The sequence below is a fragment of the Salmo salar genome, unplaced genomic scaffold (genome assembly GCF_965601325.2).
Source record: "Salmo salar unplaced genomic scaffold, fSalSal1 ptg000432l, whole genome shotgun sequence".
In the NCBI taxonomy this organism is placed as follows: domain Eukaryota; kingdom Metazoa; phylum Chordata; class Actinopteri; order Salmoniformes; family Salmonidae; genus Salmo; species Salmo salar.
In genome coordinates, this window is record NW_027675387.1 from 2,824,652 (window position 1) to 2,843,868 (window position 19,217).

The following is a 19,217-nucleotide window of genomic DNA, read 5'->3' on the forward strand; positions in this document are numbered from 1 at the left end:
TCTTTACTGTTGACATTGAGACTGGTGTTTTGCGGGTACTATTTGATAAAGCTTCCAGTTGAAAACTTGTAAGGCGTCTGTTTCTCAAATTAGACACTAATGTACTTGTCCTCTTGCTCAGTTGTGCACTGGGGCCTCCTATTCTGGTTAGAGCCAGTTTGCACTGTTCTGTGAAGGGAGTAGTACACAACATTGTACGAGATCTTCAGTTTCTTGGCAATTTCTCACATGGAATAGCCTTCATTTCTCAGAAAAAAGAATAGACTAATGATTTTCAGAAGAAAGTTATTTGTTTCTGGCCATTTTGAGCCTGTAATCGAACCCACAAATGCTGATGCTCCAGATACTCAACTAGCTTAAATAAGGACAGTTTTATTGCTTCTTTAATCAGCACAACAGTTTTCAGCTGTGCTAACATAATTGCAAAAGGGTTTTCTAATGATCAATTAGCCTTTTAAAATGATAAACTTGGATTAGCTAACACAACGTGCCATTGGAACACAGGAGTGATGGTTGCTGATAATGGGCCTCTGTTCGCCTATGTAGATATTCCATAAACAATCAGCTGTTTCCAGCTACAATAGTCTTTTACAACATTAACAATGTCTACACTGTATTTCAGATCAATTTGATGTTATTTTAATGGACAAAAAAAGTGTTTTTCTTTCAAAAACAAGAACATTTCTAAGTGACTCCAACCTTTTGTTACACCGTGTAGGAGCAGTATAGACCTAGTCTGTTCATTATATACATCTACATGATGTATTGTTACACCATGTAGGAGCAGTATAGACCTAGTCTGTTCATTATATACATCTACATGATGTATTGTTACACCATGTAGGAGCAGTATAGACCTAGTCTGTTCATTATGTACATCTACATGATGTATTGTTACACCATGTAGGAGCAGTATAGACCTAGTCTGTTCATTATATACATCTGCATGATGTATTGTTACACCATGTAGCAGCAGTATGGAGGTACAGTGGGGGACAAAATTGTTGACACCCTTGATAAAGATGAGCAAAAACAACTCTATAAAATAAAGAATTCAAATACTTCTATGTAAAAAAAAGGGTGAATTATATTATTGTATGCTGAAACAATTGCTCAGAGAAAGAGATTTAGTTGAACATGTTATTCTCAAAAGGTAAGGGTCTGAATTACTGCCACCCATGTTTTCAATACTCCAGCACCCTCCCCTTGGGAGGAAAACGACACTGAAATGTTTTATGAGATTAGAGAACACATTGGGTGGGACCTTAGACCCTTCCTCCATACAGAATCTCTCCATGTCCTTGATTTATTTTGTCTGCGCTTGTGGACTGCCCTGTTCAATTCAAACCACAGGTTTTCAATGGAGTTCAAGTCCAAAGACTGAGATGGCCATTGAAAATGTTGATTTTGTGCTCAATTAACCATTTCTTCTTGGATGTTGATGTGTCTTGCTGGAAGATCCACTTATGGCCAAGTCTCAGCCTCCTAGCAGAGAGGTAACCAGGTTTTGGGCTAAAATATCCTGGTACTGGGTAAAGTTTATTTATTTATTTTATACAGTATTTTTTTCTCATCTTTATCAAGGGTATCAATAACTAGGTGCTTATTTTGATATGTAGTTATTTGACTGAATCAGAAATACAGATGTGGAGTAGATGTAGAGTTTGTTTTAAATTCTCATAAAAAAATCTGAACTAATCAAACAACACTTGTTGCTCTTTGTACGTGTTGATATAATATTCATATTTAATGGGGAGAAAAAAAACGTTTCCCTAAACTGCTTTATAATATTATAATTCAATGAAGAATAAAAATAGTTTTCCCTCCTCAACTGCGTTTCCTCCCTCCAGACAGCAGATGGCGACATGTGTCTTTCAGGCGATGTTTCTAGTGTGACGTATAATCTAGTGGACGGAACGCTTCTTCAGCAACTGCAGCCACCTCGGTAGCTCGCTAGCCGACAAAGTCGGAACATTCAAGTTCTTTAGACAATTTCGTGGTTTATTTGCTACTATGATTTAAACATACTTATGTGGAAACAACTAGCTACCCCATTTAATTTAATATTTACGTTGTAAGTCAACTAGCTGGCTGGTTAAGTTAGCACTAGTCTAGTCGCTAATGCTAACTAGCTATTATCCCCGACCATGAGTTCACTAAGCTACTCTCCTCCTGTTAAAGAAGAGGTCTGCTGGACGGAGAAAGAAGCTCTGGTGAAAGAGGAAGAGGCTGTTACAATACAAAAACAAGTAGAGGGTGAAGCTGTTACAGTGAAAGAAGAAGAGAAAGACGTTTCAGTGAAAGAAGAAGAGAAAGACGCGTTCAGAGTGAAAGAGGAGGAGGATGTTACAGTAAAAGAAGAGGATGAAGTGAAAGAAGATGAAGACGTTTTTGGAATGAAGGATGAAGAGGGGGAGATTACTGTCACATTAGAGGAGGACGAAGAAGAGAAGACTGGAGAATTGATTATTACCAGTAAATACAGTGAGTACTATCTAATAAAACAGGGACATTGATCTGATTAACACCAGTAAATACAGTGAGTACTATCTAATAAAACAGGGACATTGATCTGATTAACACCAGTAAATACAGTGAGTACTATCTTATAAAACAGGGACATTGATCTGATTAACACCAGTAAATACAGTGAGTACTATCTAATAAAACAGGGACATTGATCTGATTTACACCAGTAAATACAGTGAGTACTATCTAATAAAACAGGGACATTGATCTGATTAACACCAGTAAATACAGTGAGTACTATCTAATAAAACAGGGACATTGATCTGATTAACACCAGTAAATACAGTGAGTACTATCTAATAAAACAGGGACATTGATCTGATTAACACCAGTAAATACAGTGAGTACTATCTTATAAAACAGGGACATTGATCTGATTAACACCAGTAAATACAGTGAGTACTATCTAATAAAACAGGGACATTGATCTGATTAACACCAGTAAATACAGTGAGTACTATCTAATAAAACAGGGACATTGATCTTTTATTTTATTTTTTATTTCACCTTTATTTAACCAGGTAGGCAAGTTCAGAACAAGTTCTCATTTACAATTGTGACCTGGCCAAGATAAAGCAAAGCAGTTCGACAACATACAACAACACAGAGTTACACGTGGAGTAAAACAAACATACAGTCAATAATACAGTAGAAAAATAAGTCTATATACAATGTGAGCAAATGAGGTGAGATAAGGCAGGTAAAAGCAATAAATAGGCCATGGTGGCGAAGTAAATACAATATAGCAAGTAAAACACTGGAATGGTAGATTTGACAGTAGATGGGTGTGCAAAGTAGAAATATATATATAATGGGGTGCAAAGGAGCAAAATAAATAAATAAATACAGTAGGGGAAGAGGGAGTTGTTTGGGCTAAATTATAGATGGGCTATGTACAGGTGCAGTGATCTGTGAGCTGCTCTGACAGCTGGTGCTTAAAGCTAGTGAGGGAGATAAGTGTTTCCAGTTTTAGAGATTTTTGTAGTTCGTTCCAGTCATTGGCAGCAGAGAACTGGAAGAAGAGGCGGCCGAAGGAGGAATTGGCTTTGGGGGTGACCAGGGAGATATACCTGCTGGAGCGCGTGCTACAGGTGGGTGCTGCTATGGTGACCAGCGAGCTGAGATAAGGGGGGACTTTACCTAGCAGGGTCTTGTAGATGACCTGGAGCCAGTGGGTTTGGCGACGAGTATGAAGCGAGGGCCAGCCAACGAGAGCGTACAGGTCGCAGTGGTGGGTAGTATATGGGGCTTTGGTGACAAAACGGATGGCACTGTGATAGACTGCATCCAATTTATTGAGTAGGGTATTGGAGGCTATTTTGTAAATGACATCGCCGAAGTCGAGGATCGGTAGAATGGCCAGTTTTATGAGGGTATGTTTGGCAGCATGAATGAAAGATGCTTTGTTGCGAAATAGGAAGCCAATTCTAGATTTAACTTTGGATTGGAGATGCTTATAGTGAGTCTGGAAGGAGAGTTTAGTCTAACCAGACACCTAGGTATTTGTAGTTGTCCACATATTCTTAGTCAGAACTGTCCAGAGTAGTGATGCTGGACGGACGGGCAGGTGCAGGCAGCGATCGGTTGAAGAGCATGCATTTAGTTTTACTTGTATTTAAGAGCAGTTGGAGGCCACGGAAGGAGAGTTGTATGGCATTGAAGCTCGTCTGGAGGGTTGTTAACACAATGTCCAAAGAAGGGCCAGAAGTATACAGAATGGTGTCGTCTGCGTAGAGGTGGATCATAGAATCACCAGCAGCAAGAGCGACATCATTGATGTATACAGAGAAGAGAGTCGGCCCAAGAATTGAACCCTGTGGCACCCCCATAGAGACTGCCAGAGGTCTGGACAACAGGCCCTCCGATTTGACACACTGAACTCTATCAGAGAAGTAGTTGGTGAACCAGGCGAGGTAGTCATTTGAGAAACCAAGGCTGTTCAGTCTGCCGATGAGGATGTGGTGATTGACAGAGTCGAAAGCCTTGGCCAGGTCAATGAATACGGCTGCACAGTATTGTTTCTTATCGATGGCGGTTAAGATATATCGTTTAGGACCTTGAGCGTGGCTGAGGTGCACTTGCTGTTTGAGGTGAAGAAACATTTGCTTTGAGATGCTCCACAACTCATTAGTGGTGGTGCATTAACTTCTATGGGCTACGTGGGATGCTAGCGTCCCACCCCCGGTACACACTATCAACAGCCAGTGAAATATCAAGGGCGCCAAATTTGAAAACAATTAAATATCATAATTCAAATTTCTCAAACATACAACTATCTTACACCCTTTGAAAGATAAACATCTCCTTAATCTAACCACGTTGTCCGATTTCAAAAAGGCTTTACGGCGAAAGCATAAAGTTAGATTATGTTAGGACAGTACATTGACAAAACATTACATACAGCTATTTTCAATGCAAAGACAGGCGTCACCAAAAGCAGAAAACCAGCAAAAATTATGCACTAACCTTTGACAATCTTCATCAGATGACACTCCTAGGACATTATGTTAGACAACACATGCATTTTTTGTTCTATCAAGTTTATATTTATATCCAAAAACAGAATTTTACAATGGCGGTGATGTTCAGAAAATATTTTCCGTCCAATACCACCAGTGAATCAGCACAACAAATTAAAATATTACTATTCAAAAACATTGGTAAAATATAATATTGTCATTCAAAGAATTATAGATTAACATCTCGTGAATGCAACCGCATTGCCAGATTCAAAAATAACTTTACAAAAATAACTAGTGGTTTCCTCATTACCAGATATACTACATCCATAACTAGTGGTTTCCTCATTAGCAGATATACTACATCCATAACTAGTGGTTTCCTCATTACCAGATATACTACATCCATAACTAGTGGTTTCCTCATTACCAGATATACTACATCCATAACTAGTGGTTTCCTCATTACCAGATATACTACATCCATAACTAGTGGTTTCCTCATTACCAGATATACTACATCCATAACTAGTGGTTTCCTCATTACCAGATATACTACATCCATAACTAGTAGTTTCCTCATTACCAGATATACTACATCCATAATTTGTAAGTCGCTCTGGATAAGAGCTTCTGCTAAATGACTTAAATGTAATGTAAATGTAATAACTATCGGTTTCCTCATTAGCAGGGAGGAGTTTCTGCGCATTGCCCTCATGCCGCAATTTTATTAAACACAGAAAGGGGCCTATATTGGAGACCAAAAGTCGTCTGGCACACTGCTTAGGATTTCAACAACATGAATAACTTATTTCTAGCCTACAATCATCGATTTCACTACTATAGTGAAAACAAGATAAAATATGACTATTCTTGCTCATTTTAAGGCAAATGTCAAATAATTTTAACATTCATTACAGACGTCAATTGTTGTCCAACATCATGGCTCCGCTGTTGGCATCACCTTTTACAGTGGATTACCGCTGTTGTGGGCCTTTAACCATCTGTCTGTCTTTGTTGTTCACACAGGAGAGAGACGTGACTATCGTGGATCCTCTGGGGAGCCTCAACAACATCATGATGCTGAAGAGGCAGAGAAGAGTCTCTCCAGATCAGAACACCTCAAGAAACACCTGCAGAGACCCACAGGGAAGAAAACTCACTGCTGCTCTGACTGTGGGAAGAGATTCACCTCATCAGGCATTAAAATGCATCAGAGAACACACACAGGAGAGAAATCTTATTGCTGTGATCAATGTGGGAAGAGTTTTGGTCAATCTTGCCATCTGGTATCACACCAGAGAACACACACAGGAGAGAAACCTTATATCTGTGATCAATGTGGGAAGAGTTTTAGTCAATCTGAAACTCTGAGAGTGCACCAGAGAATACACACAGGAGAGAAACCTTATAGCTGTGATCAATGTGGGAAGAGTTTTAGTCAATCTGAAACTCTGAGAGTGCACCAGAGAATACACACAGGAGAGAAACCTTATAGCTGTGATCAATGTGGGAAGAGTTTTACTATATCTAGCTCTCTGACTGTACACCAGAGAACACACACAGGAGAGAAACCTTATAGGTGTGATCAATGTGGGAAGAGTTTTGGTCGATCTGGCCATCTGGTATCACACCAGAGAACACACACAGGAGAGAAACCTTATATCTGTGGTCAATGTGAGAAGAGTTTTATTTCATCTGGCCAGCTGACTTTACACCAGAGAATACACACAGGAGAGAAACCTTATAGCTGTGATCAATGTGGGAAGAGTTTTGTTTCATCTGGCCAGCTGACTTTACACCAGAGAACACACACAGGAGAGAAACCTTATATCTGTGGTCAATGTGGGAAGAGTTTTGTTTCATCTAGCGGTCTGACAGTACACCAGAGAACACACACAGTAGAGAAATCTTATAGCTGTGACCAGAGATAATCTGATTAAAGATCTCTGATCAAACATCAGAAAATACATGAAGGAGTTGTTTCATGATATCAATGAATTAATGTCACAATGTAGAATGTTTTAACATTGTAGGAGTATTTTAATGATGTCACAATGTAGAACCCTAAACGTTTGTCCCCTGTTCTATTGATTTCAACATGATATGGATATTAGCCTCAGGGGGAAAATCCAGGCTCTGAAATGGAAGAGTTACTATTTATGAGATTTAACAAAAAGTGACTAACAAAAAAAGAGCTGTGTTACACTTACCACGTTGGTGACCCACTTGAATCAAAATGCAACACTTCAAAATGTAGCTAGCTGTTTTCTACAAATTGTCCTCTAACCAGTGATGTACACATTATTCCCAGATTCCATGTGGTTTTTGAGCTGTTAGTTTTAACAGGACGTGCAACCTCATCTCCCTTCTTTCACACAAATGATTTCAACATGATATCGATGAGTTATGACAAAAAAGTGTTGTGTGCCTTTGTTCAGTGACCCCTACATTTAAATGCATCACTCCAAAATGTAGCTGACTGTCTTCTGCAGGTTGTCCTCTAATCAGTGAGGTAAAATATATCTCCCATTCCCTTGTTTTAGTTGTGTTAGTTTCAACACGTACAACCTGATTTCCCCCCTAATCGATATCAGTGATATATCACAAACTGTTTCTGCATATTGGTTATTGATTTGGACACGTTAAAACTGTGTTTTGACATTGGGCTATCCCACCTAGCAAAATGTAATTGAAAAGACTTTGAATATAAGACATGCAATCAAATATTTAATATTTACATTATGTACAATTCATGTAACATTTAGTAATGATAATTCTTCATGTAACCAACTGACAATTTTTGCTACAATTATATTGACATTGTTTCCCTGCTTTTAGAATATCAGGGTTCATTCTCAGATGTGCCAACCCAAATGTACTAGAGCATGACATTGGGGACTGGGCCCCGATCCAACAACATGCCTATCTAGTGAACCCTGAAAAGGGAGAGAAGCTCCACAGTGAGGTGGAAAGTTACTATGGATATTGCAGGAGTTTCCTCTTGAAATCAGACATGTCTGTGGTGAGGACAACTTGGTTGCTGATTGTCTCAAGGGTGGGCAGTTAAAAAGTTTTGTGTTTTGTGTTTAGCCAGTCCGTTGCCATGGATCACAATTTATTTTGACTGCATGTTTTTCCGTATTGGAGATGAGTTTTGTTTGGGCTTGTTCCAAGTGGATGAGAGTTCTAGAAGCTAGTGAGTTTTAGGAAGACTAGAGTTCTAGAAGCTAGTGAGTTTTAGGAAGACGAGAGTTCTAGAAGCTAGTTAGTTTTAGGAAGACGAGAGTTCTAGAAGCTAGTGAGTTTTAGGAAGACTAGAGTTCTAGAAGCTAGTGAGTTTTAGGAAGACGAGTGTTCTAGAAGCTAGTGAGTTTTAGGAAGACGAGAGTTCTAGAAGCTAGTGAGTTTTAGGAAGAGGAGAGTTCTAGAAGCTAGTGAGTTTTAGGAAGATGAGTTCTAGAAGCTAGTGAGTTTTAGGAAGACGAGTGTTCTAGAAGCTAGTGAGTTTTAGGATTCTATGGAAAGAAAAAGGAGAAAAGATACGATTGTATATTATTATTTAGAAATACGTGTTTTTTTCTTGTTTTTAATTGTTGACATCCAGTAGACACCATGTTAGCCTTCCCTGTAGCTCAGTTGGTAGAGCATGGTGTTTGCAACGCCAGGGTTGTGGGTTCGATTCCCACGGGGGGCCAGCACAGAAAAAAAAAAAAATGTATGAAATGTATGCATTCACTACTGTAAGTCGCTCTGGATAAGAGCGTCTGCTAAAATGACTAAAATGTAAATGTAAATGTTTATATTGGTGAAGGTGAAGCATTGTGGTTGATTATATTGGGAAAGTAGAAGTTGTTTTCTGTTGGTGGTGAGCAAACTTGTCCAACAAGAAATATAGGATATATTTGTTGTCTTAAGGTGTTACAGGCTTTGGTTTTTCCATTTATGTTTTGAGGTTGGACTTTAGCACGTCTAGCTCGTTAGCACGTCTAGCTCGTTAGCACGTCTAGCTCGTTAGCACGTCTAGCTCGTTAGCCCGTCTAGCACGTACAGCTCGTTAGCCCGTCTAGCTCGTTAGCACGTACAGCTCGTTAGCCCGTCTAGCTCGTTAGCACGTCTAGCTCGTTAGCACGTCTAGCTCGTTAGCACGTCTAGCTCGTTAGCACGTAGGACGCACTGATTGGTGTCACCTCGTTAGTCAGTATGTGTTACACCTGTGCTGGCTTGTCCATCTCGTTAGTGGGAAGGTGTTTCACCTGAGCTGGTCCAGGTTCTATTTAAGAGTGTCTGGCCCAGTGCTCCAGTTGTCTTGATACATGTGGAGAGTCAACACCTTTAGTTGCTCCACCTTTTTGGTTTGCTTCCTGTCTTTAAGTTTGGTGTGGGTTTTTCTTTTGTTTTCCTCTTCTTGGGCAGATTTAGTGGGTCTCATGGTGGGTGTCTTTTAGGTCCCAGTTGTTGTTACTAGTCAACTTCCAGTGGACACCCCCATAGTGTCTTTCAGAACCCCTCCTAAAAAACAAGTTATATTTTGGGTTGGATATTGCATCATATTGTTGATATTTTAATCAATGGCATTTCCTTCCAATGCTCATTAGTCTTTCAGTTGTTATTATTGTTTTTTATCCTCATATTTGTGTACTAAATATTTCTGATTATTTTCATAGTTTTTTCCTGTGAAGCCATTGTGTTCCATCCATGTCTGACATGTGCTGTATAAATAACTATTGAATGACTCTTGGTCCCTCTTAGTATCCCCCTTGTCCCTTTCCCAATGTCATGAACTAGACCAGGTACTGTTACAGCTGCTCTCTCCTCCTCAATGTCATGAACTAGACCAGGTGCTGTGTTACAGCTGCTCTCTCCTCCTCAATGTCATGAACTAGACCAGGTACTGTGTTACAGCTGCTCTCTCTCCTCAATGTCATGAACTAGACCAGGTACTGTGTTACAGCTGCTCTCTCCTCCTCAATGCCATGAACTAGACCAGGTACTGTGTTACAGCTGCTCTCTCCTCCTCAATGTCATGAAATAGACCAGGTACTGTGTTACAGCTGCTCTCTCCTCCTCAATGTCATGAACTAGACCAGGTACTGTGTTACAGCTGCTCTCTCCTCCTCAATGTCATGAACTAGACCAGGTACTGTGTTACAGCTGCTCTCTCCTCCTCAATGTCATGAACTAGACCAGGTACTGTGTTACAGCTGCTCTCCTCCTCAATGTCATGAACTAGACCAGGTACTGTTACAGCTGCTCTCTCCTCCTCAATGTCATGAACTAGACCAGGTACTGTTACAGCTGCTCTCTCCTCCTCAATGCCATGAACTAGACCAGGTACTGTGTTACAGCTGCTCTCTCTCCTCAATGTCATGAACTAGACCAGGTACTGTGTTACAGCTGCTCTCTCCGCCTCAATGTCATGAACTAGACCAGGTACTGTTACAGCTGCTCTCTCCTCCTCAATGCCATGAACTAGACCAGGTACTGTGTTACAGCTGCTCTCCTCCTCAATGTCATGAACTAGACCAGGTACTGTTACAGCTGCTCTCTCCTCCTCAATGTCATGAACTAGACCAGGTACTGTGTTACAGCTGCTCTCCTCCTCAATGTCATGAACTAGACCAGGTACTGTTACAGCTGCTCTCTCCTCCTCAATGCCATGAACTAGACCAGGTACTGTGTTACGGCTGCTCTCTCTCCTCAATGTCATGAACTAGACCAGGTACTGTGTTACAGCTGCTCTCTCTCCTCAATGCCATGAACTAGACCAGGTACTGTGTTACAGCTGCTCTCTCCTCCTCAATGTCATGAACTAGACCAGGTACTGTTACAGCTGCTCTCTCCTCCTCAATGCCATGAACTAGACCAGGTACTGTGTTACAGCTGCTCTCTCTCCTCAATGTCATGAACTAGACCAGGTACTGTGTTACAGCTGCTCTCTCTCCTCAATGCCATGAACTAGACCAGGTACTGTGTTACAGCTGCTCTCTCCTCCTCAATGTCATGAACTAGACCAGGTACTGTTACAGCTGCTCTCTCCTCCTCAATGCCATGAACTAGACCAGGTACTGTGTTACAGCTGCTCTCTCCTCAATGTCATGAACTAGACCAGGTACTGTGTTACAGCTGCTCTCTCCTCCTCAATGCCATGAACTAGACCAGGTACTGTGTTACAGCTGCTCTCTCCTCCTCAATGCCATGAACTAGACCAGGTACTGTTACAGCTGCTCTCTCTCCTCAATGTCATGAACTAGACCAGGTACTGTGTTACAGCTGCTCTCTCCTCCTCAATGCCATGAACTAGACCAGGTACTGTGTTACAGCTGCTCTCTCCTCCTCAATGTCATGAACTAGACCAGGTACTGTGTTACAGCTGCTCTCTCCTCCTCAATGTCATGAACTAGACCAGGTACTGTGTTACAGCTGCTCTCCTCCTCAATGTCATGAACTAGACCAGGTACTGTTACAGCTGCTCTCTCCTCCTCAATGTCATGAACTAGACCAGGTACTGTTACAGCTGCTCTCTCCTCCTCAATGCCATGAACTAGACCAGGTACTGTGTTACAGCTGCTCTCTCTCCTCAATGTCATGAACTAGACCAGGTACTGTGTTACAGCTGCTCTCTCCTCCTCAATGTCATGAACTAGACCAGGTAGTGTGTTACAGCTGCTCTCTCCTCCTCAATGTCATGAACTAGACCAGGTACTGTGTTACAGCTGCTCTCTCCTCCTCAATGTCATGAACTAGACCAGGTGCTGTGTTACAGCTGCTCTCTCCTCCTCAATGTCATGAACTAGACCAGGTACTGTGTTACAGCTGCTCTCTCTCCTCAATGTCATGAACTAGACCAGGTACTGTGTTACAGCTGCTCTCTCCTCCTCAATGTCATGAACTAGACCAGGTACTGTGTTACAGCTGCTCTCTCCTCCTCAATGTCATGAAATAGACCAGGTACTGTGTTACAGCTGCTCTCTCCTCCTCAATGTCATGAACTAGACCAGGTACTGTGTTACAGCTGCTCTCTCCTCCTCAATGTCATGAACTAGACCAGGTACTGTGTTACAGCTGCTCTCTCCTCCTCAGTGTCATGAACTAGACCAGGTACTGTGTTACAGCTGCTCTCTCCTCCTCAATGTCATGAACTAGACCAGGTACTGTTACAGCTGCTCTCTCCTCCTCAATGTCATGAACTAGACCAGGTACTGTGTTACACCTGCTCTCTCCTCCTCAATGCCATGAACTAGACCAGGTAGTGTGTTACAGCTGCTCTCTCCTCCTCAATGTCATGAACTAGACCAGGTACTGTGTTACAGCTGCTCTCTCTCAATGCCATGAACTAGACCAGGTACTGTTACAGCTGCTCTCTCCTCCTCAATGTCATGAACTAGACCAGGTACTGTTACAGCTGCTCTCTCCTCCTCAATGCCATGAACTAGACCAGGTACTGTGTTACAGCTGCTCTCTCCTCCTCAATGTCATGAACTAGACCAGGTACTGTGTTACAGCTGCTCTCTCCTCCTCAATGTCATGAACTAGACCAGGTACTGTGTTACAGCTGCTCTCCTCAATGTCATGAACTAGACCAGGTACTGTTACAGCTGCTCTCTCCTCCTCAATGTCATGAACTAGACCAGGTACTGTTACAGCTGCTCTCTCCTCCTCAATGCCATGAACTAGACCAGGTACTGTGTTACAGCTGCTCTCTCTCCTCAATGTCATGAACTAGACCAGGTACTGTGTTACAGCTGCTCTCTCCTCCTCAATGTCATGAACTAGACCAGGTACTGTTACAGCTGCTCTCTCCTCCTCAATGCCATGAACTAGACCAGGTAGTGTGTTACAGCTGCTCTCCTCCTCAATGTCATGAACTAGACCAGGTACTTTTACAGCTGCTCTCTCCTCCTCAATGTCATGAACTAGACCAGGTACTGTGTTACAGCTGCTCTCCTCCTCAATGTCATGAACTAGACCAGGTACTGTTACAGCTGCTCTCTCCTCCTCAATGCCATGAACTAGACCAGGTACTGTGTTACAGCTGCTCTCTCTCCTCAATGTCATGAACTAGACCAGGTACTGTGTTACAGCTGCTCTCTCTCCTCAATGTCATGAAATAGACCAGGTACTGTGTTACAGCTGCTCTCTCCTCCTCAATGTCATGAACTAGACCAGGTACTGTGTTACAGCTGCTCTCTCCTCCTCAATGTCATGAACTAGACCAGGTACTGTGTTACAGCTGCTCTCTCCTCCTCAATGTCATGAACTAGACCAGGTACTGTGTTACAGCTGCTCTCCTCCTCAATGTCATGAACTAGACCAGGTACTGTTACAGCTGCTCTCTCCTCCTCAATGTCATGAACTAGACCAGGTACTGTTACAGCTGCTCTCTCCTCCTCAATGCCATGAACTAGACCAGGTACTGTGTTACAGCTGCTCTCTCTCCTCAATGTCATGAACTAGACCAGGTACTGTGTTACAGCTGCTCTCTCCGCCTCAATGTCATGAACTAGACCAGGTACTGTTACAGCTGCTCTCTCCTCCTCAATGCCATGAACTAGACCAGGTACTGTGTTACAGCTGCTCTCCTCCTCAATGTCATGAACTAGACCAGGTACTGTTACAGCTGCTCTCTCCTCCTCAATGTCATGAACTAGACCAGGTACTGTGTTACAGCTGCTCTCCTCCTCAATGTCATGAACTAGACCAGGTACTGTTACAGCTGCTCTCTCCTCCTCAATGCCATGAACTAGACCAGGTACTGTGTTACGGCTGCTCTCTCTCCTCAATGTCATGAACTAGACCAGGTACTGTGTTACAGCTGCTCTCTCTCCTCAATGCCATGAACTAGACCAGGTACTGTGTTACAGCTGCTCTCTCCTCCTCAATGTCATGAACTAGACCAGGTACTGTTACAGCTGCTCTCTCCTCCTCAATGCCATGAACTAGACCAGGTACTGTGTTACAGCTGCTCTCTCTCCTCAATGTCATGAACTAGACCAGGTACTGTGTTACAGCTGCTCTCTCTCCTCAATGCCATGAACTAGACCAGGTACTGTGTTACAGCTGCTCTCTCCTCCTCAATGTCATGAACTAGACCAGGTACTGTTACAGCTGCTCTCTCCTCCTCAATGCCATGAACTAGACCAGGTACTGTGTTACAGCTGCTCTCTCCTCAATGTCATGAACTAGACCAGGTACTGTGTTACAGCTGCTCTCTCCTCCTCAATGCCATGAACTAGACCAGGTACTGTGTTACAGCTGCTCTCTCCTCCTCAATGCCATGAACTAGACCAGGTACTGTTACAGCTGCTCTCTCTCCTCAATGTCATGAACTAGACCAGGTACTGTGTTACAGCTGCTCTCTCCTCCTCAATGCCATGAACTAGACCAGGTACTGTGTTACAGCTGCTCTCTCCTCCTCAATGTCATGAACTAGACCAGGTACTGTGTTACAGCTGCTCTCTCCTCCTCAATGTCATGAACTAGACCAGGTACTGTGTTACAGCTGCTCTCCTCCTCAATGTCATGAACTAGACCAGGTACTGTTACAGCTGCTCTCTCCTCCTCAATGTCATGAACTAGACCAGGTACTGTTACAGCTGCTCTCTCCTCCTCAATGCCATGAACTAGACCAGGTACTGTGTTACAGCTGCTCTCTCTCCTCAATGTCATGAACTAGACCAGGTACTGTGTTACAGCTGCTCTCTCCTCCTCAATGTCATGAACTAGACCAGGTAGTGTGTTACAGCTGCTCTCTCCTCCTCAATGTCATGAACTAGACCAGGTACTGTGTTACAGCTGCTCTCTCCTCCTCAATGTCATGAACTAGACCAGGTGCTGTGTTACAGCTGCTCTCTCCTCCTCAATGTCATGAACTAGACCAGGTACTGTGTTACAGCTGCTCTCTCTCCTCAATGTCATGAACTAGACCAGGTACTGTGTTACAGCTGCTCTCTCCTCCTCAATGTCATGAACTAGACCAGGTACTGTGTTACAGCTGCTCTCTCCTCCTCAATGTCATGAAATAGACCAGGTACTGTGTTACAGCTGCTCTCTCCTCCTCAATGTCATGAACTAGACCAGGTACTGTGTTACAGCTGCTCTCTCCTCCTCAATGTCATGAACTAGACCAGGTACTGTGTTACAGCTGCTCTCTCCTCCTCAGTGTCATGAACTAGACCAGGTACTGTGTTACAGCTGCTCTCTCCTCCTCAATGTCATGAACTAGACCAGGTACTGTTACAGCTGCTCTCTCCTCCTCAATGTCATGAACTAGACCAGGTACTGTGTTACACCTGCTCTCTCCTCCTCAATGCCATGAACTAGACCAGGTAGTGTGTTACAGCTGCTCTCTCCTCCTCAATGTCATGAACTAGACCAGGTACTGTGTTACAGCTGCTCTCTCTCAATGCCATGAACTAGACCAGGTACTGTTACAGCTGCTCTCTCCTCCTCAATGTCATGAACTAGACCAGGTACTGTTACAGCTGCTCTCTCCTCCTCAATGCCATGAACTAGACCAGGTACTGTGTTACAGCTGCTCTCTCCTCCTCAATGTCATGAACTAGACCAGGTACTGTGTTACAGCTGCTCTCTCCTCCTCAATGTCATGAACTAGACCAGGTACTGTGTTACAGCTGCTCTCCTCAATGTCATGAACTAGACCAGGTACTGTTACAGCTGCTCTCTCCTCCTCAATGTCATGAACTAGACCAGGTACTGTTACAGCTGCTCTCTCCTCCTCAATGCCATGAACTAGACCAGGTACTGTGTTACAGCTGCTCTCTCTCCTCAATGTCATGAACTAGACCAGGTACTGTGTTACAGCTGCTCTCTCCTCCTCAATGTCATGAACTAGACCAGGTACTGTTACAGCTGCTCTCTCCTCCTCAATGCCATGAACTAGACCAGGTAGTGTGTTACAGCTGCTCTCCTCCTCAATGTCATGAACTAGACCAGGTACTTTTACAGCTGCTCTCTCCTCCTCAATGTCATGAACTAGACCAGGTACTGTGTTACAGCTGCTCTCCTCCTCAATGTCATGAACTAGACCAGGTACTGTTACAGCTGCTCTCTCCTCCTCAATGCCATGAACTAGACCAGGTACTGTGTTACAGCTGCTCTCTCTCCTCAATGTCATGAACTAGACCAGGTACTGTGTTACAGCTGCTCTCTCTCCTCAATGCCATGAACTAGACCAGGTACTGTGTTACAGCTGCTCTCTCCTCCTCAATGTCATGAACTAGACCAGGTACTGTTACAGCTGCTCTCTCCTCCTCAATGCCATGAACTAGACCAGGTACTGTGTTACAGCTGCTCTCTCTCCTCAATGTCATGAACTAGACCAGGTACTGTGTTACAGCTGCTCTCTCTCCTCAATGCCATGAACTAGACCAGGTACTGTGTTACAGCTGCTCTCTCCTCCTCAATGTCATGAACTAGACCAGGTACTGTTACAGCTGCTCTCTCCTCCTCAATGCCATGAACTAGACCAGGTACTGTGTTACAGCTGCTCTCTCTCCTCAATGTCATGAACTAGACCAGGTACTGTGTTACAGCTGCTCTCTCTCCTCAATGCCATGAACTAGACCAGGTACTGTGTTACAGCTGCTCTCTCCTCCTCAATGTCATGAACTAGACCAGGTACTGTGTTACAGCTGCTCTCTCCTCCTCAATGTCATGAACTAGACCAGGTACTGTTACAGCTGCTCTCTCCTCAATGTCATGAACTAGACCAGGTACTGTGTTACAGCTGCTCTCTCCTCCTCAATGCCATGAACTAGACCAGGTACTGTGTTACAGCTGCTCTCTCCTCCTCAATGCCATGAACTAGACCAGGTACTGTTACAGCTGCTCTCTCTCCTCAATGTCATGAACTAGACCAGGTACTGTGTTACAGCTGCTCTCTCCTCCTCAATGCCATGAACTAGACCAGGTACTGTGTTACAGCTGCTCTCTCCTCCTCAATGTCATGAACTAGACCAGGTACTGTGTTACAGCTGCTCTCTCCTCCTCAATGTCATGAACTAGACCAGGTACTGTGTTACAGCTGCTCTCTCCTCCTCAATGTCATGAAATAGACCAGGTAGTGTGTTACAGCTGCTCTCTCCTCCTCAATGTCATGAACTAGACCAGGTACTGTGTTACAGCTGCTCTCTCCTCCTCAATGTCATGAACTAGACCAGGTACTGTGTTACAGCTGCTCTCTCCTCCTCAATGTCATGAACTAGACCAGGTACTGTGTTACAGCTGCTCTCTCCTCCTCAATGTCATGAACTAGACCAGGTACTGTTACAGCTGCTCTCTCCTCCTCAATGTCATGAACTAGACCAGGTACTGTGTTACACCTGCTCTCTCCTCCTCAATGCCATGAACTAGACCAGGTAGTGTGTTACAGCTGCTCTCTCCTCCTAAATGTCATGAACTAGACCAGGTACTGTGTTACAGCTGCTCTCTCTCAATGCCATGAACTAGACCAGGTACTGTTACAGCTGCTCTCTCCTCCTCAATGTCATGAACTAGACCAGGTACTGTGTTACAGCTGCTCTCTCCTCCTCAATGCCATGAACTAGACCAGGTACTGTGTTACAGCTGCTCTCTCCTCCTCAATGTCATGAACTAGACCAGGTACTGTGTTACAGCTGCTCTCCTCCTCAATGTCATGAACTAGACCAGGTACTGTTACAGCTGCTCTCTCCTCCTCAATGTCATGAACTAGACCAGGTACTGTTACAGCTGCTCTCTCCTCCTCAATGCCATGAACTAGACCAGGTACTGTGTTACAGCTGCTCTCTCTCCTCAATGTCATGAACTAGACCAGGTACTGTGTTACAGCTGCTCTCTCCTCCTCAATGTCATGAACTAGACCAGGTACTGTTACAGCTGCTCTCTCCTCCTCAATGCCATGAACTAGACCAGGTAGTGTGTTACAGCTGCTCTCCTCCTCAATGTCATGAACTAGACCAGGTACTGTTACAGCTGCTCTCTCCTCCTCAATGTCATGAACTAGACCAGGTACTGTGTTACAGCTGCTCTCCTCCTCAATGTCATGAACTAGACCAGGTACTGTTACAGCTGCTCTCTCCTCCTCAATGCCATGAACTAGACCAGGTACTGTGTTACAGCTGCTCTCTCTCCTCAATGTCATGAACTAGACCAGGTACTGTGTTACAGCTGCTCTCTCTCCTCAATGCCATGAACTAGACCATTTACTGTGTTACAGCTGCTCTCTCCTCCTCAATGTCATGAACTAGACCAGGTACTGTTACAGCTGCTCTCTCCTCCTCAATGCCATGAACTAGACCAGGTACTGTGTTACAGCTGCTCTCTCTCCTCAATGTCATGAACTAGACCAGGTACTGTGTTACAGCTGCTCTCTCTCCTCAATGCCATGAACTAGACCAGGTACTGTGTTACAGCTGCTCTCTCCTCCTCAATGTCATGAACTAGACCAGGTACTGTTACAGCTGCTCTCTCCTCCTCAATGCCATGAACTAGACCAGGTACTGTGTTACAGCTGCTCTCTCCTCAATGTCATGAACTAGACCAGGTACTGTGTTACAGCTGCTCTCTCCTCAATGTCATGAACTAGACCAGGTACTGTGTTACAGCTGCTCTCTCCTCCTCAATGCCATGAACTAGACCAGGTACTGTGTTACAGCTGCTCTCTCCTCCTCAATGCCATGAACTAGACCAGGTACTGTTACAGCTGCTCTCTCTCCTCAATGTCATGAACTAGACCAGGTACTGTGTTACAGCTGCTCTCTCCTCCTCAATGCCATGAACTAGACCAGGTACTGTGTTACAGCTGCTCTCTCCTCCTCAATGTCATGAACTAGACCAGGTACTGTGTTACAGCTGCTCTCTCCTCCTCAATGTCATGAACTAGACCAGGTACTGTGTTACAGCTGCTCTCCTCCTCAATGTCATGAACTAGACCAGGTACTGTTACAGCTGCTCTCTCCTCCTCAATGTCATGAACTAGACCAGGTACTGTGTTACAGCTGCTCTCTCCTCCTCAATGCCATGAACTAGACCAGGTACTGTGTTACAGCTGCTCTCTCTCCTCAATGCCATGAACTAGACCAGGTACTGTGTTACAGCTGCTCTCTCCTCCTCAATGTCATGAACTAGACCAGGTACTGTTACAGCTGCTCTCTCCTCCTCAATGCCATGAACTAGACCAGGTACTGTGTTACAGCTGCTCTCTCCTCAATGTCATGAACTAGACCA

General features: G+C 43.8%; 1 protein-coding gene and 1 pseudogene across 1 annotated transcript; one reads left to right on the forward strand and one right to left on the reverse strand.

Moving 5' to 3' along the window:
* LOC145876063 (uncharacterized) overlaps nt 1-19,217 on the reverse strand; it is a 150,587-nt pseudogene that overhangs the window by 32,040 nt on the left and 99,330 nt on the right.
* On the forward strand, nt 1,138-8,818 carry LOC145876025 (uncharacterized). The gene is made up of 2 exons (XM_082971798.1): nt 1,138-1,153; nt 6,018-8,818. Exons 1-2 carry the CDS (start codon nt 1,138-1,140, stop codon nt 6,920-6,922), a joined length of 921 nt encoding a protein of 306 aa, XP_082827924.1. The 3' UTR covers nt 6,923-8,818.